The following is a 27,310-nucleotide window of genomic DNA, read 5'->3' on the forward strand; positions in this document are numbered from 1 at the left end:
TAGCATTTGTGTGTTTAATAATCTATATTATTATATTATACATTTACTGTGACAGGTTAAATATACATATATGTGCAACAGAAGGTGGAACCCAACACATCCATAACAATCCTTAGTGTGAACCAGCCACACAGACTTGTGATGCTGTTAACTCGCCAAGGTGTGAGAAATGGGATAAAATACAATTCTGTGCGACCCATAGACACATAAAACAAGACTCCACAGTAATAGTAACTCTGTATAAACAGGGGATCATATTTCCTTCACTTGTCTAAATACTTCATACAAATTAAGACACTGGTGAGTCAAGCTCTGCATTCCTGAGGTATTCCTTTCATTTGATCTCCAGAGGCCAGAAGACTCCGCTGTCCTCATTCATTATTGAGAGTAAATTCTTCTAGAGGAGAACGGGACCTGACGGTGTTTACCCATTGCTGAAAACATCCTATGAATATGCTATCCTAATGATAGATAGTGAGATATGGTGATGACCTACTATGAATGTGCAGAAGACAATGTTCTCTGACTCAGAAGCAGGAATTGATGGTCTCTCACTCAGGAACAGAAAGAGACAATGTTCTCCTATGTAGAAGATGGGAAAGACAATGTTCTCCCACTCAGGAGCGGAAAGAGACAATGTTCCCCCACTCAGAATATAGAAAAGACAAGGTTCTCCCACTCAGGAGCAGAAAGAGACAATGTTCTCCCACTCAGAATATAGAAAAGACAATGTTCTCCCACTCAGAATATAGAAAAGACAAGGTTCTCCCACTCAGGAGCAGAAAGAGACAATGTTCTCCCACTCAGAAGAAGGAAGAGACAATGTTCTCCCACTAAGGAGCAGAAAGAGACAATGTACTCCCACTCAGAAGAAGGAAAAGACAATGTTCTCCCACTCAGGAGCAGACGAGACAATGTTCTCCCACTCAGGAGCAGAAAGAAACAATGTTCTCCAAATCATCAGAAGGAAGAGACAATGTTCTTCCAATCAGAAGGAGGAAGAGACAATGTTCTTCCAATCAGAAGGAGGAAGAGACAATGTTCTCCTAATCAGAAGGAGGAAGAGACAATGGTCTCTAGCTCAAAAGAAGGAAGAGACAATGTTCTTCCAATCAGAAGGAGGAAGATACAATGTTCTCCCACACAGAAAAAGGAAGAGACAATGTTCTCCCACTCAAAAGAAAGAAGAGACAATGTTCTCCCACTCCTAAGATGGAAGAGACAATGTTCTCCCACTCCTAAGAAGGAAGAGACAATGTTCTCCCACTCCTAAGATTGAAGAGACAATGTTCTCCTACTCAGAAGAAGGGAAAGACAATGTTCTCCCATTTAGAAGCAGGAAGGGACAATGGTCTCCCACTCAGGCACAGAAGAGACAATGTTCTCCCACTCAGAAGAAGGAAGAGAAAATGTTCTCCCACTCAGAAGAAGGAAGAGACAATGTTCTCCCAATCAGAAGGAGGAAGAGACAATGTTCTCCCATACAGAAGAAGGAAGAGACAATGTTCTTCCAATCAGAAGGAGGAAGAGACAATGTTCTCCCACATAGAAGAAGGAAGAGACAATGTTTTCCCAATCAGAAGGAGGAAGAGACAATGTTCTCCCACTGAGAAGGAAGAGACAATGTTCTCCCACTGAGAAGAAGGAAGAGACAATGTTCTCCCACTGAGAAGAAGGAAGAGACAATGTTCTCCCACTGAGAAGAAGGAAGAGACAATGTTCTTCCAATCAGAAGGAGGAAAAGACAATGTTCTCCCAATCAGAAGGAGGAAGAGACAATGTTCTCCCACATAAAAGAAGGAAGAGACAATGTTCTCCCAATCAGAAGGAGGAAGAGACAATGTTCTCCCACTGAGAAGAAGGAATAGACAATGTTCTCCCACTCAGAAGAAGGAAGAGACAATGTTCTCCCACTCAGAAGAAGGAAGAGACAATGTTCTCCCACTCAGAAGAAGGAAGAGACAATGTTCTCCCACTCAGAAGAAGGAAGAGACAATGTTCTCCCACTCAGAAGAAGGAAGAGACAATGTTCTACTCAGAAGGAAGAGACAATGTTCTCCCACTCAGAAGCAAGAAGGGACAATTTTTTTCCCACTCGGAAGAAGGAAGTGACAATGCTCTCCTACACAGGAGCAGGAAGAGACAATGTTCTTCCCCTGAGCAGCAGGAAGTGATAGACTCTCAATGAAGAAAATATCTAAAGACATCTACTAATTAATGCAAAGAACTTTTGAGAGCAGGGTCCATTATATAGAGCCCAAAGAAACTTGGTCACAGTCACATTTTTCTTGGAAGGCCCTGACTACACATCCCAAATCCCACAGAAATACTCTCAAGCTTGTTCTCTTGGAACGTCTCCACCCTTCCATGGTGGTACATGGACAAAGTAAAGTGCTTTGCATCCTTCCACAAATATCATCTTATACCTTCAGACACTTTAGCAACTCCTTCCTCAGTGTGCAACCTTTACCGTTTCCTTCTAAGATAACATGAGCTGACACCTATATCTACAGCTTCATCTTCAATCTATGGCTTTTTATCCACCCAACACAGACTGTAACCTTCATCAGAACTTTAAGAGTGCACAAATATTTCTGCCTTTGTGTGACCTTCGGGAAGCAACCCCGGGACAGAAATACAGAACCATGTAAATCCTGGATATTTCTGAGATGTAAAGTACTATTTCCTTCCTAAAAGCTGCACAACATATTCCAAACACACCTACCACTAGCCGTACCACTAGCCACATAGGTCATTAAGGAAGCCTCACATATCTGCTTTGGTGGAGGCTTCCTAACGCACCTATCTCATGTCAGTCAAATCTTACAACTATCTTCATTTCACATCACTTTCCATTATGCAACCACCATAATAAGTATAGATGCACTTCTACAGAGAGGGGGGAGGGAGAATGGGGGGGGGGAGAAAATCCTGCAAACTGAGGTTCTTTGCAGCTTATAAATGACCATTTTGTCTTAATGACTATCAATGAATGAGTCCCCCATTGACAGGAGTAAAATGATATTTTCTCACTGACAGTTGGGTAGATCATGGAAGTCTCTGTCTGGTAAAGTCTCCTTAGTGGGACTGTGGAGGAACGTTCATCCATCCGTGAGTACAAGTTGACCTCCTCTCCTTGGAGGCTGTGTAGAACAAGAACAAAGGCTCTTCTTATCAATGGCCATGAACATCTGAAGATAATGACCCATCAAAGATCAGAAAACGGGATTCTGGTAACGTTAATGATGGCTGAGCAGATCTGACGGTAAAGGATGGACTGGACGAAGGGAGGTTTCCTCTAAATGATGATGTATTCTCATTACTCAATATAAAGAACAAGCAACGTCTTCATGTTCACTGGAGGAATTGACATCTACATATAGTATTCTGGACTTGTTAAAAACAAGGTCCCTCCCGTCCTCCCGGTGTCAGTGTAAATGAGGAAGTATTGCGGTGTGTCAGTATCTGGAGGATTTTCAGGTCGGTCTCTTCACTTTGGACGGGACAGTCACCTGGCCAGTGCCTTCTACCTGAGGAAGAAGAAAAAGAACTTAGGTCAACCATCACTTCTAAATAAAGGACACCAATGTCACATCAAAAGCATGGTAGGACTGCATGTTCAAAAAGATCTGAAAGTAGAAGTGTATGTGCTGGTCAAAACAACCAATCACATTCCAGACAAGTGTCTTTATTTACAAAAAAAAGACTGAAAGTGAAAGAGGAACCTGCTTGGTTGGTGGGGTCTTGTCTGGTCTGGTCTATGCGGATTATTCCTCTTATCAATTTGCTTTACAAACTGGATGTTTAGTAAGAGCGCTGTATTATTATTAGTTTTAATAAAGATTTTAAAATGAATATTATTAAGTAAAACTGTTACACTGTTTATAAAAATTTGTGTCTCATATGTTTATTTCCTATGATCCTCAGCTCCATCTAGTGGCCACAACCTGATTGAGGTATTTCAGGAAAAAACTGCATTATGGCCACTAGATGGAGCTGGTGATTTGTAGGAAACAAACACATTAGGTACCTTTTTTGTATATTTTACGGTATATGTTTACCAAGGATTATTAGAGCTCTATGGGTTAGCTGAACTCGCAGCACATCTGGAGGCTTGCTTTGACTGGCTGGACCTCAGACAAATCTGGAGGCTTGCTTTGATCAGCTGGACCTCAGACAAATCTGGAGGTTTGCTTTGACAGGCTGGATCTCAGACAAATTTGTAGGCTTGCTTTGACCAGCTGGACCTCAGACAAATCTGGAGGCTTGCTTTGAACGGCTGGACCTCAGACAAATCTGGAGGCTTGCTTTGACCAGCTGGACCTCAGACAAATCTGGAGGCTTGCTTTGACCAGCTGGACCTCAGACAAATCTGGAGGCTTGCTTTGACAGGCTGGACCTCAGACAAATCTGGAGGCTTGCTTTGGCAAGCTGGATCTCAGACAAATCTGGAGGCTTGCTTTGACCAGCTGGATCTCAGACAAATCTGGAGGTTTGCTTTGACAGGCTGGATCTCAGACAAATCTGGAGGCTTGCTTTGAGAGGCTGGATCTCAGACAAATCTGGAGGCTTGCTTTGACTGGCTGGACCTCAGACAAATCTGGAGGCTTGCTTTGACCGTCTGGATCTCAGACAAAGCCATCTGATAAGTGTTGAATCTATGATCTGACATTTTAGGTTGTCTGTGTAAATTGTACCTTGAATTATTGAGGCCTGGTAAGCAGGTGTAGTCTAGTTTCTCCACTGTAGGTGACGCTCATCCAGAGCGGCGGTGCAGCTGGAGGAGGACGTCAAAAGAAACTGGGTTTCTCCAGGGTTCCCTGGAGCAGCATTCCAGTTGGCTACTCTGCATTCATTGGTGGCCATCTTGGGTCACACAGAGTCTTCTTACGTCCCTGTCCCCCCAACCCCTCAACCCCCACCGGGTTTTGGAGAACTTTGGTGAACTGACTTGTGTAGAGAGTATATACCCATTTGTCAGGGACAGCCCTAGTGGCAGAGAGGCTACTGAAGAGTAGGGAAGGCTCAGGGCCTATGTCTACAACACCAGAGAGCTCCTCTTAGGGTTGGTCCAGCAGGCCACATTCTTCTCTCCTTGACAGGTGCTGTCTTCAGTTTGGGCCTACTACCGCTGACTCTCCGCTCTATCGTCTGTAAGTTCCTGGGCTGGTGTACTGTTGCAAGTTCTTCAATATATCAGCTACTGTATTCCGAGCCTCTGTGTGCTTACTGCCGTTGCACCACGCTGCACCTACCCAACAATTATATGGGATAATTCCCAGTCATTATACCGGAAGCAGTAAAGAGTATGGGATAGCGCCACCCGCTGGCTGGATAAAATATACAAAATAAACACAGTACATCCCCTTGATATGAGAAGTAGCAGTCTTAGAGAACTCCATTCAGCAGAGAAATTACTAATAAACATTAAAATGATTAGATAAATAATAGGAGCAGTGCTGGACAAGTATAGATGCTAGATGGACAGATAGGAGAGGGATATGTCCCAACTTCTCTGAGAACGAAAGGTGACAGACTGTAAAGGTCAAGTCCCTGTTAGGACCAGATGACCAATACGGGGCCCAACATCATCACATTTAATATCCAGGTTTCTGGGATACTTTAAATGAGTACCCTGGTACATGGGTGGCCCCAGGAACATGAAGACTGCATGATCTGGTCCTAATGGGAGGCCTTTTTCTGGTAAAAAGGAGAAAAGGATCATGGGATTGTCATTGTTAGGAGGTAGTGAAATCCAAACATCAAAACCAGATGGTGGAAACTGGACTTTGTAAATAACATAGCCAAGGTCTTGGCAGGTGGTATACTAGCAAGGTCAGGTCAAGCAAGACATCGGATCCAAGGAATCCAACAGGCTGTAGGTTGAAGAAGCAGGATCACACGGTTTCAGGAAAAAAGAAAGTAACAGAGTTCAGACATATGGAGAACAGATAGGAGGCAGGAGTAATACTAACTAGGAGAAAGAGCCAAGAACAGAGGAACAGGAGCTTGCCAGCATTCTAGGATACTATATATGAGTAGACTGGTACTTGGGTGCCCCCAGGAACACAAACAATGGATTAGCTGGTCTTAATGGGAGGCCTTTCACCAGTAACAAAGAGATCATGTGATTGTAGAGTGGAGTAGCCAAGGGTCATTGTTAGGTGTAATGAGATCCAACATCAAAACCAGATGGTGGAAAATGGATTTAGTAAATAACAAAGCCAAAGTCTCAGCAGGTGGTGTACTAGCAAAGTTAGGTCAAGCATGAAATCAGATCCAAGGAATCCAACAGGTCAGAGGTAGAAGAAGCAGGATCAGGAGTATCAGGCAAAGGAAGACATCAGGGTTCACACATACTAAGAAAAGACAGGAGCTAGGATTAATACTAACTGGGAGAAAGAGCCAAGAATACAACATCAGGAACATGCCAGCTTTCTAGGATACTTTATATGAGTACTTTGGTACTTGGCTGGCCCCAGGAACATGAACACTGGATAATCTGGTCTTAAAAGGAGGCCTTTCTGCAGTAACAAGGAGCCAGGGATTATAGTATTGTAGAGTGGAGTAACCAAGGGTCATTGTTAGGAGGTAATGAGATCCAGACACCAAAACATGATGGTGGAACATAGACTTAGTAAAAAGCCAAGCCAAGGTCTCAACAGGTGGCGTACTAGCAAGGTCAGGTCAAGCAAGATATCAGGTCCAAGGAATCCAGTGGGTCGGAGGTAGAAGTAGAAGGATCAAGGGTATCAGGAAAAATTAAGGCAACAGGGTTCAGACATACTGAGAACAGACAGGAGCCAGGAGTAATACGGAGTAGGAGAAAAGGCCAAGAATACGGGAACAGGACTGGGGAACTAGGAGCACTCTGAGGACAGGTGGACAGCAGGACTCAGGGAGGAGAAAAGGAACAACATTGAAAGAAGAAGGTGGATACCAGGGAAGACAACATAAACAACAGACAGAAACAAATGTTTTAACAGGAGGACACAGTGTGAAGACCACACCACCAGCTAAGTACCTGACATTCAACCACACGACCAATAGGGCAGCTAGCCTCTGCTGACCACCAAGCATTCAGATGGACAAACACCTACAGGTAGGTACCTGACAGAAACCTTTCATACAGTATTATGTATAGCTAAGTACACCAAGCTAGGAAGTTCAAACATGGTCACTTACCACTTCCTTCCTTAGAACTTGCTATGTGAAGGTCACAGAACAACTTCCGAGGGAATAGTGTTGTTGTTGTCGGGAATATTATTCTCTGTGGTCTGAAGAGCATTTTCCGATGGGATTAAAGTTGAGTGTTTATGGTCAACGAAGGCTGGGCTATCACTGAAGTTCACCAAGTCTGAACTGCACAGAGACAAATCTTTTAGAGTTTGACCCTCTCCAGCCGGTAAGTTATTAATGGGCAAAATGTCATGTACAATGACTTTATCTGTGCTGTGTTCAGTCATTACAATGGCCTCTGCTTCAGGCAAAGAAACTTCTTCTGTATGATAAGGTTCAATCAGACTACCAGTGACTGGCGGGTGTCCAGGGTCCTCAAACAGGTAAAAATTGGGAGCTGGCAGTAAATCACAAAGTAAAGGTGCCTCTGGAAACCCTGCCTCATCAACATATGAAATGTCAGTTGGTGGAGGCAAAGATGAGCTGTCCGCAAGAAGAGAGGAGCATACTTGTAGAGATTCAACCTCTATTAGGTTTCCATTGGGATCAGCTGCAAATTCAATGGAGCTGTTGGTGGGAAAGGAAGCAGAAAGTAGCAAAGAATCCACTGGTGAGACTGCATTCAAGGTATCGGGCAGGGATGTAGATGTGTTGTCACCCAACAATGTGAGAGGTGTAGGGTCAGCTGGTGGGACTTGGCTGGGTTCAGATGACCATTCAGAAGAGCTATTGGAAGGAAACATAGCAGGTAAAAATGAAGTTTCAGTTGATAATTGGCTACAATTTTCTTCTCTATTGGATTCAGCTGATTCATCTGTGCAAAGGGCCATGCGTGCAATAAATGTGTCACGTTTTAAAACTTCTGTTTTTTCAAGGCTGGTTTCTGCTTGATATCCATTTAACTGATCCAGGGGAAGAGAGCCAGAAGTATGTAAGTTCACAATCACTGGAAACTCTGAGGGAAGGTCACTGGTTTCAGGGCAAAGTTCAACCTGGCTGATGGTAGGAAGTGGAGCAGGTTCAGTTATATTCTCAGATGGCAGAACATCAGGCAGTCCATCACGGGGCTCAGCTTGAACTTCAGATGAGATGACAGTAGGAAATGAAGAAGATTCACTTTTACCCTTAGTTGGTGGAAACTCTGTGTGAATATCCCTAATTTCTCCTAGAGTTTCAGGTAAACTACAGACAGAAAGGGAGAAGGATTTGGGTATATTTTTCTCTGCCAGAATCTCAGGTTGATTGACACTGGACTCATAAGAACTCTCGAAGGGAAGGGGGACAGGCAAAGATAAAGGCACTGGAACCTCAGTTTGGGTAGATTCATCTGCAGGAAAAGGCATGGTGGCCTCAGGTGAGGAAGAAACTTGTGGAACTTCAGTTCTGTCTTCTTTAGGTTCAATTTGACCTTCCAGTGAGTTGTTGGTGGATACCGAATCTGTAACAGGTAGGGTTTGAAGTGGTGGAACCTCAACTGGTGTATCAGAGAGTTCACCCTGTGATTGAAGAGAAACACTGCTAGGAAGGGTATAAATGATAGGCACAATATCAGATGGTAGAATCTCAGGTTGTCTATCGTATGTGTCAGCTTGAGGTTCTGACACAGTGTCAATGGGAATAGAGGCAGACACATGTAAAGTCTCAGGTGTGGGAATCTCACTTTGACCAATAATGGGCTTGCCAGGAGATTGGCATGACATATTATCAATGGCAGGTAAAGACTGAATGTGTGGATCCCTAATTTGTTCCTTAATGGGTTGTGCTTGAGAGTATAGAGAGCCATGGAGGGAAAGAGAAGCAGACAGAGGCAAAGATTCACTTGGTGGAACTTCAGTGTGGATCTTACAGGGCTCTTCTTGTAATTCGTTTGAGCTGATATGGGAAATAGTGGCTGATACAGACATCAAATCTGCTGGAGGACTATCAGTTAATGTGGTCATCTGATCAGTCCGATATTCGGAAGGTAGAATGATGGATTCAGGTAATGTCTCTGATAGAGGAACTTCAGTTTGATTACTATTGTCCTCATCTTGGGAGCTGTCTGTGTAGAGGAAGTCAGCTAATTGCATGGCTGCATCAGCTGAAACCTTAGTTTTATTAATACTGGGCTTCATCTGAGAATCGGGAAGAGGAAAAGAAGTCTGAGGTTGAAGAACCTGATTTTGATCATTGCCTAATTGTTCTTCAAATTTTAGTGAATGTTCAGTGAATAGAGATACAAATTCATGTGTGGCCTCAACTGATGGAACTTTAGATTTGGTATGTTCAGATTCTGGAGACACAGGAAACGTATCAAACTGTGGAGCACCACCAACAAGATCATGATGTTGAGAATCAATGAAACCACCAGTGGGAAGGTTTTCAGGAATAGGTATTGTCTCGACTGATGAAAGTTCAGTTTGATTACAGCTAGGCAAAGACTGGGAATAGGAAGAAACATCCATAGAAACAGCTGGTAGGCCTTCAGTCTGGTTGGCAATATATTCAGTTTGATATTCAAGATGAATGCCAGAACAAAGTGAAACAGTTGCAGGAAAAGTCTCTGCAGGTGGAATTCCAGCTTGCTTTTCAATATGTTCAGCTTGGTTTCCTAGTAAGTTAATGATGGGAGGATGAGTAGTCATAGGTAAGGTATGAAGCACTGGAAGGCTACTTTGGCAATTTGGTTCAGCTTGAGGCTCAGGTAAGATGCCAGAAAGAGGGGCCACTACAAATAAAGACTGCACTGGAAAAAAATCAGTTTGGTTTTCACTGAGCTTCTCGTCAGGCTCAGGTAAGATGGTGCAAAGAGTGCCCACCACAGGTAAGGAGTCTACTGGAGAAACCTTAGTTTGTTTTTCAATTCGTTTTTCTTGAGATTCGGGTATGATGCTGGAAAGAGGGGCCACTACAGGTAAAGATTCCACTGTAGACACCTCAATTTGTTTTTCATTGAGTTCCTTTTCAGGTTCAGGTAAGATGGTGCAAAGAGATGCCACCACAGGTAAAGATTCCACTGGAGAAGCCTCAATTTGCTTTTCACTGCGTTCCTCCTGAGGTTCAGGTAAGATGGTGCAAAGAGAGGCCACCACAGGTAAGGAGTCTACTGGAGAAACCTCAGTTTGTTTTTCAATGAGTTTATCTTGAGATTCAGGTACAATGCTGGAAAGAGGGGCCACTACAGGTAAAGATTCCACTGTAGACACCTCAATTTGTTTTTCATTGAGTTCCTCTTCAGGTTCAGGTAAGATGGTGCAAAGAGAGGCCACCACAGGTAAAGATTCCACTGGAGAAACCTCAGTTTGTTTTTCACTACGTTCCTCCTGAGGTTCAGGTAAGATGGTGCAAAGAGAGGCCACCACAGGTAAGAAGTCTACTGGAGAAACTTTAGTTTGTTTTTCAATGAGTTTATCTTGAAATTCAGGTACGATGCTGGAAAGAGGGGCCACTACAGGTAAAGATTCCACTGTAGACACCTCAGTTTGTTTTTCTTTGAGCTCTTCAGGTTCAGGTAATATGGTGCAAAGAGTGCCCACCACAGGTAAAGATTCCACTGGAGAAACCTGAGCTTGTTCCTCATTCAGTTCATCTTGAGATTCAGGTACGATGCTTGGAAGGGAGGCCACCACAGGTAAAGGTTCCACTGGAGAAACCTCAGTTTGTTTTTCACTGAGTTCCTCTTGAGGTTCAGGTAAGATGTTGCAAAGAGAAGCCGCCACAGGTAACGATTCTACTGGAGAAACATCTGTATGTTTTTCACTGGGCTTAGCTTTAAATTCAGGTGGAATGTTGGTAGGAAGGGCGGCTGAGAAAAGTAAAACTTCAGTTGATGGGACATCAGATTCAACTTGAGGTACGGGTAAGTTGATGACAAACACAGGATCTGCTGAGGGAATCTTATATGTTGCATTAATGGGTGCAGTTTGAGATAAAGGAATATTCTTTGCTGATGATACTTCAGTTTGACTATAAATTGGTTCAGCTTTAGCTTCAGGCAAGGGGCTGGAGGAAACTTTGACCTGCAGGGTCAAAATTTCAGTCTGGTCTTTGTTGACTTTCATTTGAGATGTGGATAAGCTTGTTCCTCTAGGTAAATTGTCTACTGTTGAAACCTCTGATTTATACCCGGGTTGGGATTCAGGTTGGCTGGCCATGGCCAAAGAAGCAGATGCTGGTGCCAAGTCTACTGGTTGTACATCTTTTGACTCAAAGGTGGCTTCAGTCTGAGATTGGGTTGGCTGGGCTGAGAGATGGGAGGCGGTTGGTGGGACATCAGATTCCTGTGATTTAGTACAAGGTAGAGTTTGAGGTTCAAGTCGGTTAGATTTTACAGTTAAAGGCTCTAAGTTTGGAACTTTGGTGGACGAAATGTCAGAGTTGGAAATGGAAGTAGACCTGGTACTCAGAGATTTTGCAAATGCCGGTGCCTTCACTGTAAAAGAATCTGTTGTTCTTGCACTAAAAGGTGTATAAGGAGGAGGCGCAACATACTGTAATATAGACCTCAAAGAAGATGAAAGAGGTGTTTTGCCTTCTAATGTTATTGGTGAATCAAACAAACGAGAAGGCAGGAGACCCTCAATACTGGTATTAGAGGAAGCATATGATTCGTAGCTGCTTATTGGGTAAACATATGGCTTTGTTTCTGGGAGTTTCCTTGCAGCAACAGAAATAGGTGGAGATGGTAATAATCTTTGACCAAGGGATGAAGCAGGAGTTGACAAAGCTTCCACAGCCAAAACTGGTTCCAGGACCACTTTCTGAGGTGCAAAAGTTGGTCCAATAGCCTTTGTACTTGGAAGACTGAATCCTGGTGCCTCGGAGCTGAGTGGTGAAGTGGAAATCTTTGTGTCAGTAACTGGTGTGACACTTACAAATGCAATTTCTGACACAGGAGTGGAGATAGAGACTGTGGCCTTTATTGCTGCTGGTCCTTCAGGTATGTGGGAGCTCCTTGGTGACGTTGGACTGTGCCCTTGCTCCACAAGATCTTCAGATGTGTTTAGACTATCAACGGGCACAAACTCTGCTCTGTATACATCACCAAGTATGTTAGTGTTTATAGCATCCGGAGTATCGTAGTATGGAGACGGTGGAATGTTAAGTGCTGGAGGTCTTGTCTGAGCTTTGATGTCCTTGGCTTTTTTCTCACTGTATCTGGTATTTTGTTGTGAAGGCTCCTCTGACATTAGTGTTACATATTCAGCTCTGTAGGGTACATCGTACAGATATGGTTGTGGAGATACAGTGCTCTGAACAGGAGATATGGAGGTCTTTGGAGGAAGTATGGTGCTCCAAGGGGGAGATATGGAGCTCTGAGAAGGAGATATGAAGCTCTGAAGAGGTGATATTGAGCTTTGAGGAGCAGATATGGAGCTTTGAGGAGTTGATAAGGAGCTCTGAGGTGGAGGCATGATGCTCCGAGGAGGAGATATGAAGCTCTGAAGAGGTGATATGGAGTTCTGAGGAGCAGATATGGAGCTTTGAGGAGTTAATAAAGAGCTCTGAGGTGGAGATATGGTGCTCCAAGGGGGAAATATGGAGCTCTGAGGAGGAGATATGAAGCTCTGAAGAGGTGATATGGAGTTTTGAGGAGCAAATATGGAGCTTTGAGGAGTTGATAAGGAGCTCTGAGGTGGAGGCATGATGCTCCGAGGAGGAGATATGGAGCTCTGAGGAGGAGATATGAAGCTCTGAAGAGGTGATATTGAGCTTTGAGGAGGAGGCATGGTGCTCCAAGGAGGAGATATGGAGCTCTGAGCAGGTGATATTGAGCTTTGAGGAGGAGGCGTGGTGCTCTGAGGAGGAGATATGAAGCTCTGAAGAGGTGATATGGAGTTTTGAGGAGCAGATATGGAGCTTTGAGAAGTTGATAAGGAGCTCTGAGGTGGATGCATGGTGCTCCGAGGAGGAGATAGGGAGCTTTGAGCAGGTGATATTGAGCTTTGAGGAGGAGGCATGGTGCTCCGAGGAGGAGATAGGGAGCTCTGAGCAGGTGATATTGAGCTTTGAGGAGGAGGCATGGTGCTCCAAGGAGGAGATATGGAGCTCTGAGGAGGAGATATGAAGCTCTGAAGAGGTGATATGGAGTTTTGAGGAGCAGATATGGAGCTTTGAGAAGTTGATAAGGAGCTCTGAGGTGGAGGCATGATGCTCCGAGGAGGAGATATGGAGCTCTGAGCAGGTGATATTGAGCTTTGAGGAGGAGGCATGGTGCTCCAAGGAGGAGATATGGAGCTCTGAGCAGGTGATATTGAGCTTTGAGGAGGAGGCATGGTGCACCGAGGAGGAGATATGGAGCTCTGAGCAGGTGATATTGAGCTTTGAGGAGGAGGCGTGGTGCTCTGAGGAGGAGATATGAAGCTCTGAAGAGGTGATATGGAGTTTTGAGGAGCAGATATGGAGCTTTGAGAAGTTGATAAGGAGCTCTGAGGTGGATGCATGGTGCTCCGAGGAGGAGATAGGGAGCTCTGAGCAGGTGATATTGAGCTTTGAGGAGGAGGCATGGTGCTCCGAGGAGGAGATAGGGAGCTCTGAGCAGGTGATATTGAGCTTTGAGGAGGAGGCATGGTGCTCCGAGGAGGAGATATGGAGCTCTGAGCATGTGATATTGAGCTTTGAGGAGGAGGCATGGTGCTCCGAGGAGGAGATATGGAGCTCTGAGCAGGTGATATTGAGCTCTGAGGAGGAGGCATGGTGCTCCGAGTAGGAGATATGGAGCTCTTAGGAGAGGATATGGAGCTTTGAGGAGGCGATATGGAACGCTGGGGAGATGTGTTCTCTTTTACATGTGATGGAAAGCCTCGCTTGGTGGAAATTGGAGGGGGTATAAAGAAAGGTAAAGAGTCCACCTTTTTAGATATGCCTGGCAGTGGGGCCTTGGAGAAGATGAAGGCAGGAGAACATGTTGGGGGGCTGCTGGAAGCAGGACCACTGAATGAGTCTCTTTTCTGGAAACCAGGAAAATAGGATGGACTTCGGGCTGGAGGGGTCAAAATAGACTCTGTCATGCTGCGTTGGTATCGGAATGTTGTTCTGCCGGAAAGACCTTTAATGAAAAGGAGATGATTTTAGGTCAAACACTCTCATATCATTTGTACTCATCATAACTATGTGAGTGATTCTCTGGATGAACTATCCCATTGGTCTTGTACAGGCCATCCTTTCTATTTGTAAAGGTTGTCAGTTGAGCTGTGAGTAATAACTCAGCCCTTCCATGTCCGTAAATCTTGTATTGCTCATTTTACTCATTTTTCAGTTGCTGTTTCCTGGACCCCCATCAAGAACCACCAATGAACTCTGGAAGATGGCTGATCTGTACTTATTACATAATGAGCTGAAAATGACGAGTGATCACCAGTCTGCAGGATGGATTGGACAATGACAGACTTCATAGACCAGCCACGGACTCGCAGCATTGGCTGACCACTAGCCTTCAATCCATACTGACTACTGGCCTGCGGTATAGAGTGGCCACTGACCAACCTACTGACTACTGAACTATAACTCGGCATTGATCTGCAACACGGATTGACCACTTGCAAGAAAGACTGATCACCAGGGCTGGGACAAGGGGTGGGCAGGAGGCTGCCCTGGGAACTGAGAAAAGATGGGGGGGACCTGTGGAGGGGGAAGTTGGAGGGGGGCAGGGGATAAGAATTGTTCTAAGAGGGGAAATTGGGGTGTGTGCTTGGAATGGTGAGTTTGGAGGGACTTGTGTAGGGAGGTGAATGGGGGAAGAGGATTTCTGCTAGGAGGGGGGAGGTTTGTGCTAGAAGAGGTGATATGGTAGAGGGGGGAAGGAATTTGTGTTGAGGGGGAACTTTTTTGGGGGGAGGGGGAATTAGTGCTGTAGAGATGATTGGGGGATATGTGTGCCAGGAGGGAAAATTTGGAGAGGAAGTATTTGTGCTGGAAGGGAGGGGATTTGGAGTGGGGGGGGGATTTGTGCTTGGAGGGAGGATTGGGGGATCGGGGGGAGGATTTTGAGTGGAAAGGAAAGGATTTGTGCTCAGAGGAGAAATTTGAGGGGTGGAGGATTTGTGGTAGATGGGAGGATTGTGAGTGTGTGTGGGAGGGGGGGGGGGGGGGGTTGTGCTAGGAGATAGGATTGGGGGGAGGATTTGCGTGGGAGGGAAAGAATTTGTGCTCAGAGGGGAAATTTGAGAGTGGAGGATTTGTGCTAGAAGGGGTGATGTTGTTTTTTTTTTTTGGGGGGGGGGGGTCGAGGAAAGAGAGGATTTGAGCTTGGAGAAGGGATGGGGGACAAAGATTTGTGCTGGGAGGGGTTATTTGTTTGGGGGGAGGGGGTTGAGGAAAGAGTATTTTTGAGCTTGGAGGGAGGATGAGGGGGCAAAGATTTCTGGTGGCAGTAGTGATTTTAGAAGGGGGGCAGATTTGTACTGGGAGGAGGGGGGGCTTATAATTGGGGGTTAAACATGCAGATTAATGACCACTAACCGGCAAAACTGAGTGACCCCTGACTAAGGACTGATCTACGGTGTAGGGCACCACAAGTAGGTCATATAAATAATTTGAGAAATTACTGCACCATGGAGTGACCACTGGACCATGGAGTGATTACTGGACCATGGAGTGATTACTGGACCATGGAGTGATTACTGGACCATGGAGTGATTACTGGACCATGGAGTGATTACTGGGCCATGGAGTGACCACTGGACCATGGAGTGATTACTGGACCATGGAGTGATTACTGGACCATGGAGTGATTACTGGACCATGGAGTGATTACTGGACCATGGAGTGATTACTGGGCCATGGAGTGACCACTGGACCATGGAGTGATTACTGGACCATGGAGTGATTACTGGACCATGGAGTGATTACTGGACCATGGAGTGATTACTGGACCATGGAGTGATTACTGGACCATGGAGTGATTACTGGACCATGGAGTGATTACTGGACCATGGAGTGATTACTGGACCATGGAGTGATTACTGGGCCATGGAGTGATTACTGGACCATGGAGTGATTACTGGACCATGGAGTGACTACTGGACCATGGAGTGATTACTGGGCCATGGAGTGATTACTGGACCATGGAGTGATTACTGGACCATGGAGTGATTACTGGACCATGGAGTGATTACTGGACCATAGAGTGATTACTGGACCATGGAGTGATTACTGGGCCATGGAGTGACCACTGGACCATGGAGTGATTACTGGACCATAGAGTGATTACTGGACCATGGAGTGATTACTGGACCATGGAGTGATTACTGGACCATGGAGTGATTACTGGACCATGGAGTGATTACTGGACCATGGAGTGATTACTGGACGATGGAGTGATTACTGGACCATGGAGTGATTGCTGGACGATGGAGTGAGTACTGGACCTTGGAGTGAGTACTGGGCGATGGAGTGATTACTGGGCCATGGAATGATCACTGGGCGATGGAGTGATTACTGGGCCATGGAATGATCACTGGGCCATGGAGTGATTACTGGACCATGGAGTGATTACTGGGCCATGGAGTGATTACTGGGCCATGGAGTGATTACTGGACCATGGAGTGATTACTGGCCGATGGAGTGATTACTGGCCGATGGAGTGATTACTGGCCGATGGAGTGATTACTGGACCATGGAGTGATTACTGGAGCATGGAGTGATTACTGGACCATGGAGTGATTACTGGAGCATGGAGTGATTACTGGGCAATGGAGTGATTACTGGGCCATGGAATGATCACTGGGCGATGGAGTGATTACTGGGCCATGGAATGATCACTGGGCCATGGAGTGATTACTGGACCATGGAGTGATTACTGGGCCATGGAGTGATTACTGGACCATGGAGTGAGTACTGGGCGATGGAGTGATTACTGGGCCATGGAGTGATCACTGGGCGATGGAGTGATTACTGGGCCATGGAATGATCACTGGGCCATGGAATGATCACTGGGCCATGGAGTGATTACTGGGCCATGGAGTGATTACTGGACCATGGAGTGATTACTGGGCAATGGAGTGAGTACTGGACCATGGAGTGATTACTGGACCATGGAGTGATTACTGGACCATGGAGTGATTACTGGACCATGGAGTGATTACTGGACCATGGAGTGATTACTGGGCCATGGAGTGATTACTGGACCATGGAGTGAGTACTGGACCATGGAGTGATTACTGGACGATGGAGTGATTACTGGGCCATGGAGTGATCACTGGACCATGGAGTGATCACTGAACCATGGAGTGATCACTGGACCATGGAGTAATCACTAGGCCATGGAGTGATCACTGGGCCATGGAGTGATCACTGGGCCATGGAGTGATTACTGGGCCATGGAGTGATTACTGGACCATGGAGTGAGTACTGGACCATGGAGTGATCACTGGACCATGGAGTGATCACTGGGCCATGGAGTGATCACTGGGCCATGGAGTGATCACTGGACCATGGAGTGATTACTGGACCACAGCTTACTCTACCTACTAAACTCTAACTGGCCACTGCTGACCTTCAGCACAGACTGACCATTGATTTGGAGGAGAGAGGACCTTGACTGGACATTGACCGTCAGAGCAGACTGACCAGGGAGCTGCAAATTAAGGATGGATGTGGATCCAAAACATAGACTGACCACATGACCTTCATCATAGAGTGACCTCTGGCCTGCAGCTCTATGCTGAAGATCACCTTTAAATAACTTTCTGGTCTCAGGGAAAAAAAAATGATGACATCTACAACTCCTGATACATCAATATGGTGGTCGATGGGAAGAATGCTTCCTCCACTGGTGGTCATTAGGGAGAATGAGCCCCTAACAGGTATCTAAAAAGATCAATGGTGTCAGTGGGTACTTATCTGAGAGGCAGAAATTGATCATTGGTCAAGGAACCCCTAGCAACCTCTGGAGGAACCCTGGGGTTCCATGGAAACCTGGTTGAGAAAATTTGGTATAGACTATCCACTGATCTCCAAAATAAATAGAATAATGACTGGCAACACCAGCTGACCAAAAGAGCAGCAGGACAGACTGGATAATAAGCTTCTTCTACAGATCTGAAGCTTTGGCTGCTGATTGAGAGAAAGGGATCCTACCCCTGATGTACCCAAGGCACCACTGAGTGATCCATGAGAAGATTTAAACTCACTGGATGGAGATCTCCCTGGAGAGCTGGGAGTGGACGGTGGAGAGTTGGAACAGGATGCCGAGCGCTCATGCTGGCGGAAGAATTCCCGGGGGTGCAATGACCGTCCAGAGACCAGTGCTGCCGCCTCCTGAAAACGATACAGAGAAAAGAGAAGATTATTAATACAAAAGTGAGACATTTGCAGAATTGTATTTAAAACATACAGCAACAATCCATTCACCAACTCATCCAAGCCAATGTAAGACCCCAACCACCTCCATCCTGGACACCTTGCAGGATCTCCTACCATGCACCCAATGACTGCCTGAGATACATAATAAACAGATTTAGACCTCCATTGGCTTGGATGAGAAGAAGACTGATCATGGGTAATGCAGAAGACACACTCACCGCGGCCATCTCGATGGACTGACTGCGCCTAAATCTTCCTTTCATCTCCTCTTCAAATTCCCTCTGCTGCTGGGCCTGAAACATCCAAACCAGAGGAGCACACAATGAGCAGAAGATCTCTGTCAGCAGATACCCAGAGCTGTCCAGGTCTATCAGAACTCTATCATGTAGTATAGCTTGTACCCGGCTGGGATAGTACTGAGTTTGTCTTTGTGGTTAAGAACCGGAAACATCTATTGTTGTGACTACTATGGCTACGTTATATACGTACATAGCTATGGTGTGCCACCATTCAATGATCAGAAGTGGAGGAGGGCTGGAGACCATACTGTACAACCAGAAGAATGACCAAGAATGAGTATTGTATGAAGCTTGGGTGATGCTCCAGCTGTTCACCTGAGCTCACTTGGATCCATAAGACTCATGGGTTCACCCTCTTGCTCCTCTAGACAGCCAACTGTCCGTCATCTGCAGCCAGTCATCATTATGAGGCTTCAATACTAAAAAGTTTCTGCCAGACAAATTCCTTTCTTCTCAGCATTGGGGTATCCTGAAATTCTAACTGATTTCACATTCACATGCTCCTGTTACCCCATACTACAATCAGAAGGAGGCAGGATTCAGTTTTAGAGATTCATAGATTTCGGGATAACAGAAAAGCTATCTGTGTTTTTTATGGAGACACTCCCCCGAGGAGCTCTGAACTATGAGCTACATCATCGTGGCTGGTCATACATTCTAGGAACACCTCCCCACAGATGAATCTTCTCCATCAGAAGAGACTGGGTGTATTTCCTAAATATACTTCCAGAGAATCTCAGGAATATGAGCTGTGTGAGTGAGCCAGCTGGAAAGCCCTCCTCCAAGGAGTATCAGATTAGCAGGTACATCAGCATGGGCTGGCTGTGTTTCCTGGAGACACTGCCCTAATCAACTCTGGACTATAACCTCTGTCAGTGGAAATGTCAGGCCAGGACAGACGTGTGAGGCTGGTCTGTGGTGGTTCAGGCCTGGACGGAGGTTTGAGCTGGTTCAGGCTTCAGCAGAGGTGTGTGGCTGGTTTGAGGGGGGTCAGGCTGGGAATGAGGTGAGAGGCTTAGTTGTGGTGGTTCAGGTTTGGACAGAGATGTGAGGCTGGGTTGAGGCCGATCATGTTCAGACAGATGTGTGAGGCTGGATTGTGGTGGTTTAGGCTTGGACAGAGGTGTGGGACTAAGATGCGACAGTTCAGGCCACGAAAGAGGTGTGAGGCTGGACACTGGTGGTTCAGGCTGGGTCAGAGGTGTGAATTTGATTTGTGGTGGGTCAAGCTTAATCAGAAATGTGAGGCTGAGCTGTGGTGGGTCAAGCTTGGTCAGAGGTGTGAGGCTGAGCTGTGGTGGGTCAAGCTTGGTCAGAGGTGTGAGGCTGAGCTGTGGTGGGTCTAGCTTAATCAGAGATGGGAGGCTGAGCTGTGGTGGGATAAGCTTGGTCAGAGTTGTGAGGCTGAGCTGTGGGAGGGTCAAGCCTGGTCAGAGGTGTGAGGTTGGGCTGTGGTGGGTCAAGCTTGGTCAGAGGTGTGAGGCTGAGCTGTGGTGGGTCATGCCTAGTCAGAGGTGTGAGCCTGAGCTGTGGTGGGTCATGCCTGGTCAGAGGTGTGAGCCTGAGCTGTGGTGGGTCAAGCTTGGTCAGAGGTGTGAGCCTGAGCTGTGGGGGGTCAAGTCTGGTCAGAGGTGTGAGCCTGAGCTGTGGGGGGTCAAGCCTGGTCAGAGGTGTGAGGTTGGGCTGTGGTGGGTCAAGCTTGGTCAGAGGTGTGAGGCTGAGCTGTGGTGGGTCATGCCTAGTCAGAGGTGTGAGCCTGAGCTGTGGTGGGTCATGCCTGGTCAGAGGTGTGAGTCTGAGCTGTGGTGGGTCATGCCTGGTCAGAGGTGTGAGCCTGAGCTGTGGTGGGTCAAGCTTGGTCAGAGGTGTGAGGCTGAGCTGTGGTGGGTCAAGCCTGGTCAGAGTTGTGAGGTTGGGCAGAGCCGTGGGGCAAGCTTTGTCAGAGATGTGAGGCTGGGCTGTGGTGGATCAAGCTTGGTCAGAGGTGTGAGGCTGGGCTGTGGTGGGACAAGCTTAACTGGAGGTGTGAGGTTGAGTTGTGGTGGATCAAGCTTGGTCAGAGGTGTGAGCCTAAGCTTTGGTGGGTCAAATTTGGTCAGAGATGTGAGACTAGGCTGTGGTGGATCAAGCTTGGTCAGAGGTATGAGGTTGGGCTGTGGTGGGTCATGCCTGGTCAGAGGTGTGAGGCTGGGCTGTGGTGGATCAAGCTTGGTCAGAGGTGTCAGGCTGGGCTGTGGTGGGACAAGCTTAACTGGAGGTGTGAGGTTGAGTTGTGGTGGATCAAGCTTGGTCAGAGGTGTGAGCCTAAGCTTTGGTGGGTCAAATTTGGTCAGAGATGTGAGACTAGGCTGTGGTGGATCAAGCTTGGTCAGAGGTATGAGGTTGGGCTGTGGTGGGTCAAGCTTGGTCAGAGGTGTGAGGCTGGGCTGTGGTGGGACAAGCCTGGTCAGAGGTGTAAGGTAGGGCTGTTGTGGGTGCAGCTTGGTCAGATGTGTGAGGCTAAGCTGTGGTGGGTCATGCCTGGTCAGTGGTGTAAGGTTGGGCTGTTGTGGATCCAGCTTGGTCAGAGGTGTCAGGCTGGGCTGTGCTGGGACAAGCCTGGTCAGAGGTGTGAGGCTGGGCCGTGACAGTTCAGGGGGCATGGACAGAAGTGTGAGGCTGGTTTGTGGGGGCTAAGGCTGGGACAGAAGTGTCGGGTTGGACTGTGGCGGTCCAAGCCAGGACAGAAGTGCCATTTTTTTTTTTTTACCAAACATTACTGTCCCTATCTCACTACGTTGTGATAAGTGGTGTACAGGGGCGCCCCCTCCTGGATAACAGACAGAACTGCTTCCCTGTATTGAGAATTATGACCCCTACAGACTACCATCTGTCACTCACCCATCGAGCCTTCTCTGTCCTTCTCTGCTCAGCCTCCAGTCTTGCCTGCTCCTTCCTGGAAAAACACAGATGATGATGAGGTTAGTAAAGAGCCGGAAACGATGCTTCAGTTCTAGAAGATCCAGTGTGCTACAATGAATTATCCCACGCCTAGGACACTGCATGGATGGTGGGGGGCGGTCTAAGTGGTTTTGGTTCAAGGGAATGAAAATGAAAAGTGCCTGAACCTGGAATGTCACCATCAAAAGGAGGCAGACGAACAAACATCTTCCAGAGAACCAACAGCAAGCATGCAGTGAGGTAAGGACCTGGGCACCTTCCAAAAGACCCCAAGGACCAGTGGCAGAGTCATTCTCATTAGCAGCATCCATACAAGGAACCCAAGTCATGGAACCAGAAGGGGAGCAGTGCTCCGTTCAGTCATGTCTGGTATCTGTACAATGTCCAGAGAAGATGGTCCAATGTCCTCACCTCTGCTCCTCCACCATTCTAAGTCATGTGACCAGAGGGGGGAGCAGTGCTCCGTTCAGTCATGTCTGGTATCTGTACAATGTCCAGAGAAGATGGTCCAATGTCCTCCCCTCTGCTCCTCCACCATTCTAAGTCATGTGACCAGAGGGGGAGCAGTGCTCCATTCATGTCATGTCCGGTATCAGTACAATATCCAGAGAAGATGGTCCAATGTCCTCCCCTCTGCTCCTCCACCATTCTAAGTCATGTGACCAGAGGGGGAGCAGTGCTCCATTCATGTCATGTCTGGTATCAGTACAATATCCAGAGAAGATGGTCCAATGTCCTCCCCTCTGCTCCTCCACCAATCTGAGTCATGGAACCAGAGGGGGAGCAGTGCTTTGTTCAGTTTTTTCTGGTATCAGTACATAGCCCAGAGAAGATGGTCCAATGTCCTCAACTCTGCTCCTCCACCAATCTGAGTCATGGAACCAGAGGGGGAGCAGTGTTCCTCCTCCACTAATCTGAGTCCAGTCATGTCCAGTCATGTTTCAGGTCCAGAGAAGATGGTCCAATGTCCTCCCCTCTGCTCCTCCACCAATTGGAGTCATGTGACCAGAGGGGGAGCAGTGCTCCATTCAGTCATGTCTGGTATCAGGTCCAGAGAAGACAATACGATGTCCTCACCTCTGCTCCTCCACCAATCTGAGTCATTGAACCAGAGGGGGAGCAGTGCCCCGTTCAGTCATGTCCAGTCATGTTTCAGGTCCAGAGAAGATGGTCCAATGTCCTCCCCTCTGCTCCTCCACCAATTGGAGTCATGTGACCAGAGGGGGAGCAGTGCTCCATTCAGTCATGTCTGGTATCAGGTCCAGAGAAGACAATACAATGTCCTCACCTCTGCTCCTCCACCAATCTAAATCATGGAACCAGAGGGGGAGCAGTGCTTCGTTCAGTCATGTCTGGTATCAGGTCCAGAGAAGACAATACGATGTCCTCACCTCTGCTCCTTCACCAAATCTGAGTCATGTGACCAGAGGGGGAGCAGTGCTCCATTCAGTCATGTCTGGTATCAGTACATAATCCAGAGAAGATGGTCAAATGTCCTCACCTCTGCTCCTCCACCAATCTGAGTCATGGAACCAGAGGGGGAACAGTGCTCAATTCAGTCATGTCTGGTATCAGGTCCAGAGAAGATGGTCCAATGTCCTCACCTCTGCTCCTCCACCAATTTGAGTCATGGAACCAGAGGGGGAGCAGTGCTCCATTCAGTCATGTCTGGTATCAGGTCCAGAGCAGAGGGTCCAATGTCCTCACCTCTGCTCCTCCACCAATTGAAGTCATGTGACTAGAGGGGGAGCAGTGCTCCATTCGGTCATATCTGGTATCAGGTCTAGAGAAGACAATATGACGTCCTCACCTCTGCTCCTCCACCAATCTGAGTCATGGAACCAGAGGGGGAGCAGTGTTCCATTCGGTCATATCTGGTATCAGGTCTAGAGAAGACAATATGACGTCCTCACCTCTGCTCCTCCACCAATCTGAGTCATGGAACCAGAGGGGGAGCAGTGCTCCATTCGGTCATATCTGGTATCAGGTCTAGAGAAGACAATATGACGTCCTCACCTCTGCTCCTCCACCAATCTGAGTCATGGAACCAGAGGGGGAGCAGTGCTCCATTCGGTCATATCTGGTATCAGGTCTAGAGAAGACAATATGATGTCCTCACCTCTGCTCATCCACCATCCTCTCCTTCTCCTGGATCCGGCGCTCCCTCTCTTCTTCTTCCAGTCTCTCTCTCTCTACTCTCGCTTTCTCCATCGCAATGCGTTCCTCCTGTAACCGCAGACGTTCCTGCTCCTTCCGCCTCTCCTCCTCCTTCTGCAGAGAAAACAGTGAGGTTACAGTAGAGCGGGAGGGCGAGGATGAGAGCGGGCCCCGGGGTCACATGGCTCCTCCGATTATTAATATCTGGCCTCCTGATCTCCGGGATGGTGGGTGATCTCGAGGCATCACGTGACTCCATACATGTCTTCTACACCTGAACAGGACGGTCACGCTACGCCCATTCCTAGCGGAAGCTCACCTCATTCCTCTGCCAGAACGAGTCCCTCATACTGAACTTCATCTCGATGGCCGGGTTGGTTTTGGTGTAATTTGTACCCTAAAAAAGAAAGAGAAGAGAAGGACTTACCCTCCACGAGCAGTGTGTGTACGATGAAGAGGCGGCGGCGAGCTCTCACCAATATGAAGGGGGTGGTGGTGTACTCTCACCAATAGGAAGGGGGTGGCGGCGAGCTCTCACCAATAGGAAGGGGGCGGTGACGAGCTCTCACCAATAGGAAGGGGGCGATGGCGTACTCTCACCAATAGGAAGGGGTTGGCGGCGAGCTCTCACCAAAAGGAAGGGGCGGTGGCGTACTCTCACCAATATGAAGGGGGTGGCGGTGTGCTCTCACCAATAGGAAGGGGGCGGTGGCGTGCTCTCACCAATAGGAAGAGGCGGTGACAAGCTCTCGCCAATAGGAAGGGGGCGGCGAGCTCTCACCAATATGAAGAGGGCGTTGGCGTACTCTTACCAATAGGAAGGGGGCAGTGGTGTGCTCTCACCAATAGGAAGGGGCGGCGGCGAGCTCTCACCAGTAGAAAGGAGCAGTGGCGGTGTGCTTTCACCAGTAGGAAGGGGGCGGAGGTGAGCTCTCACCAATACAAAGGGGTGATGGCGTACTCTCACCAATATGAAGGGGGCGGCGAGCTCTCACCAATATGAAGGGGGCGGAGGTGAGCTCTCACCAATACGAAGGGGTGATGGCGTACTCTCACCAATATGAAGGGGGCGGCGAGCTCTCACCAATAGGAAGAGGGTAGTGGCGTGCTCTCACCAATAGGAAGGGGGCGGTGGCATGCTCTCACCAATATGAAGAGGCGATGGCGTACTCTCACCAATAGGAAGGGGGCGGTGGCATGCTTTCACCAATAGGAAGGGGCGGTGGCATGCTCTCACCAATAGGAAGGAGTGGTGGCGTGCTCTCACCAATAGGAAGGGGGTGGTAGCGTGCTCTCACCAATGCGAAGGGGCGGCGGCGAGCTCTCACCAGTAGGAAGGGGCGGCGGCGAGCTCTCACCAGTAGGAAGGGGCGGTGGCATGCTCTCACCAGTAGGAAGGGGCGGTGGCGTGCTCTCACCAATAGGAAGGGGCGGCGGCGAGCTCTTACCAATACGAAGGGGGCAGTGGTGAGCTCTCACCAATAGGAAGGGGCGGCGGCGAGCTCTCACCAATAGGAAGGGGCGGCGGCGAGCTCTCACCAATAGAAAGGGGCGGCGGCGAGCTCTCACCAATAGGAAGGGGCGGCGGCGAGCTCTCACCAATCGGTTGGACGTGTGCAGTTCAAATCAAAATTTGAATGAAATTGTCATCATTGGGAGATTCGGATGTATCTGAATGTGAAAATTACAATAGTAATGAAATTAACTGAATCCGGAAAAACGAAAAAAAAAAAAATTGTCTGAAATAACGAATGATCCGAATTGAATTTCAAAACGAAAATCGAGTTAGAATTCGAAAACAAATTTGAAATGTACACATATTGCCGATTCCCTTCAAAGATTGCGTGTATCAGTGTTAGAATCTAGACGTCTGACAAACTTCGAATGCGAAAAGAACAGAATAGACTAAAACAGAATAGAATAGAAAATAAAGGAATAGAATAGAATAGACTAAAACAGGATAGAATAGAAAATAAAGGAATAAAACATAAAAGCATAGAATAGAATAGACTAAAACAGGACAGAAAATAAAAACGTAGAATTGAATAGAAAGAATATAACTGTCTTCCAAAAATTTGAATTCTGAAAAGAAAAGAAACGAAGAAAAGAGAATAAAACAGAATAGAATAGAAAATAAGGGAATAGAAGAGAAAAGAATAGAACAGCATAAAATAGAATATAACTGTCTTCCAAAATTTTTAATTTTGAAAAGAGAAGGATGAAATAGAATATAAAATAAAAAAATAGAAAGAAAGAAAGAGAATAGAATAGAAACAATATAGCCATCTTCCGAAATTCAAAGTTTGAAAAGGATAGAATACAATAGAATATAAAAGAATAAAACAGAAAAGAATAGAATGGAATCAAAAAAAATTAAATAGAATAGAACATAGCTGTCTTCTGAAATTCGATATTCAAAAAGAATAGAATAGAAAATAAAAGAATAGAATAGTAAGAATAGAATAGTAAGAATAAAGCCGTCTTCCGAAATCCGAATAGAATAGAGCGGACTGTTCCTGGCAGTGGGTTCGGATGGGTCGGATTTGGGAACATTGTAGGGTGACTTACCGTACGGATGGGGAAGGGAAGGATGTGTAATACGGGTGTCAGGCACTGGGTGTCACTCACCACCACCTCGTGGGATGCGGGGATCCTCCGTCTGTGGAAGGAGCGGGCTGGGCGTGGCACTTTGCTGAGGGCCAGGGTGACGGCCTCCTGGGATATGTCCTCCATGCGCTGTGGGCGGAGCATGGCGCTGGCCTCCTGGGTGAGACAATACGGGGACACGGGGTCACTCTCAGGATTTGGGGGAACAATGACACATACAGGTCTATGGTGTCAGCCTCCCGCAATGGGCATTAGTCAGATTTCCTCCCACCAGCCACAATCTGCCTGCACTGCATAGAGAATCATAGACAGCCAGGGATGATATCAATGACCATTGGCCCCGCCTCCCACCGTTATCCACCATTCCCCCCCCCATCCCCCGGCATCATGTGAAAGAACGCACTCCCGACATCCCTTTAGCCGTGTATGATTTTTGATCTGGAACTCTTTAGCTGTGCAATCTGCTGATCAGTTTCCTGCATTCGAATGATCAGCAGATAGCACAGTCTGTAGCACCCGGTGACCAGCAGGGGGAGCACCACACTCAGCCTTTCTATGGATGCGGATCCCAGGGGGGACTGAGCTCCAGGGAACTGGTCAGGAATGGTGGTGCCCCCTGCTGGGGTGTGAAGATGATGGGGTCACTTCCTGTCACCTACCTTGAAGAACCTGCGGATGGCGGGAAGGTGCTGGGCGCTGATCTCCTTCCGCGGTGCGTCCACGTTTTCACCGACCTGTCAGAGGAGAAGGCGGTCATTTTCCAGGGAATGCCATGATAGGACGTCCAGCATCATCCTGCCCTCTCCTCCCTAACCTGACTGTCCCTGGCCCCGCCCCCTGGATTT

At 47.3% G+C, this 27,310-nt stretch overlaps 1 protein-coding gene across 2 annotated transcripts; it reads right to left on the reverse strand.

Moving 5' to 3' along the window:
- LOC149432819 (uncharacterized) lies at positions 1 to 27,255 on the reverse strand. 2 transcript variants are annotated; one of them, XM_089664911.1, is made up of 9 exons: positions 27,125 to 27,255; positions 26,487 to 26,621; positions 24,178 to 24,255; positions 23,821 to 23,972; positions 21,642 to 21,696; positions 18,681 to 18,755; positions 18,291 to 18,417; positions 7,186 to 14,206; positions 1 to 3,530 (listed from the first exon to the last, which is right to left on the reverse strand). In XM_089664911.1, exons 2-8 carry the CDS (start codon positions 26,607 to 26,609, stop codon positions 7,218 to 7,220), a joined length of 7,599 nt encoding a protein of 2,532 aa, XP_089521037.1. In that variant the 5' UTR covers positions 26,610 to 26,621; positions 27,125 to 27,255; the 3' UTR covers positions 1 to 3,530; positions 7,186 to 7,217. The 2 variants fall into 2 exon arrangements, with proteins under 2 accessions (XP_089521037.1, XP_089521038.1); XM_089664912.1 differs by lacking the exons at positions 21,642 to 21,696; positions 23,821 to 23,972; positions 24,178 to 24,255; positions 26,487 to 26,621; positions 27,125 to 27,255 and having other exon boundaries at positions 18,681 to 18,764.
- Between the last annotated feature and the right edge of the window lie 55 nt (positions 27,256 to 27,310).

The sequence above is a fragment of the Staurois parvus genome, unplaced genomic scaffold, assembly GCF_062004578.1.
Source record: "Staurois parvus isolate SC_StPar_1 unplaced genomic scaffold, SC_StPar_1.0 ptg002096l, whole genome shotgun sequence".
Classification (NCBI taxonomy): domain Eukaryota; kingdom Metazoa; phylum Chordata; class Amphibia; order Anura; family Ranidae; genus Staurois; species Staurois parvus.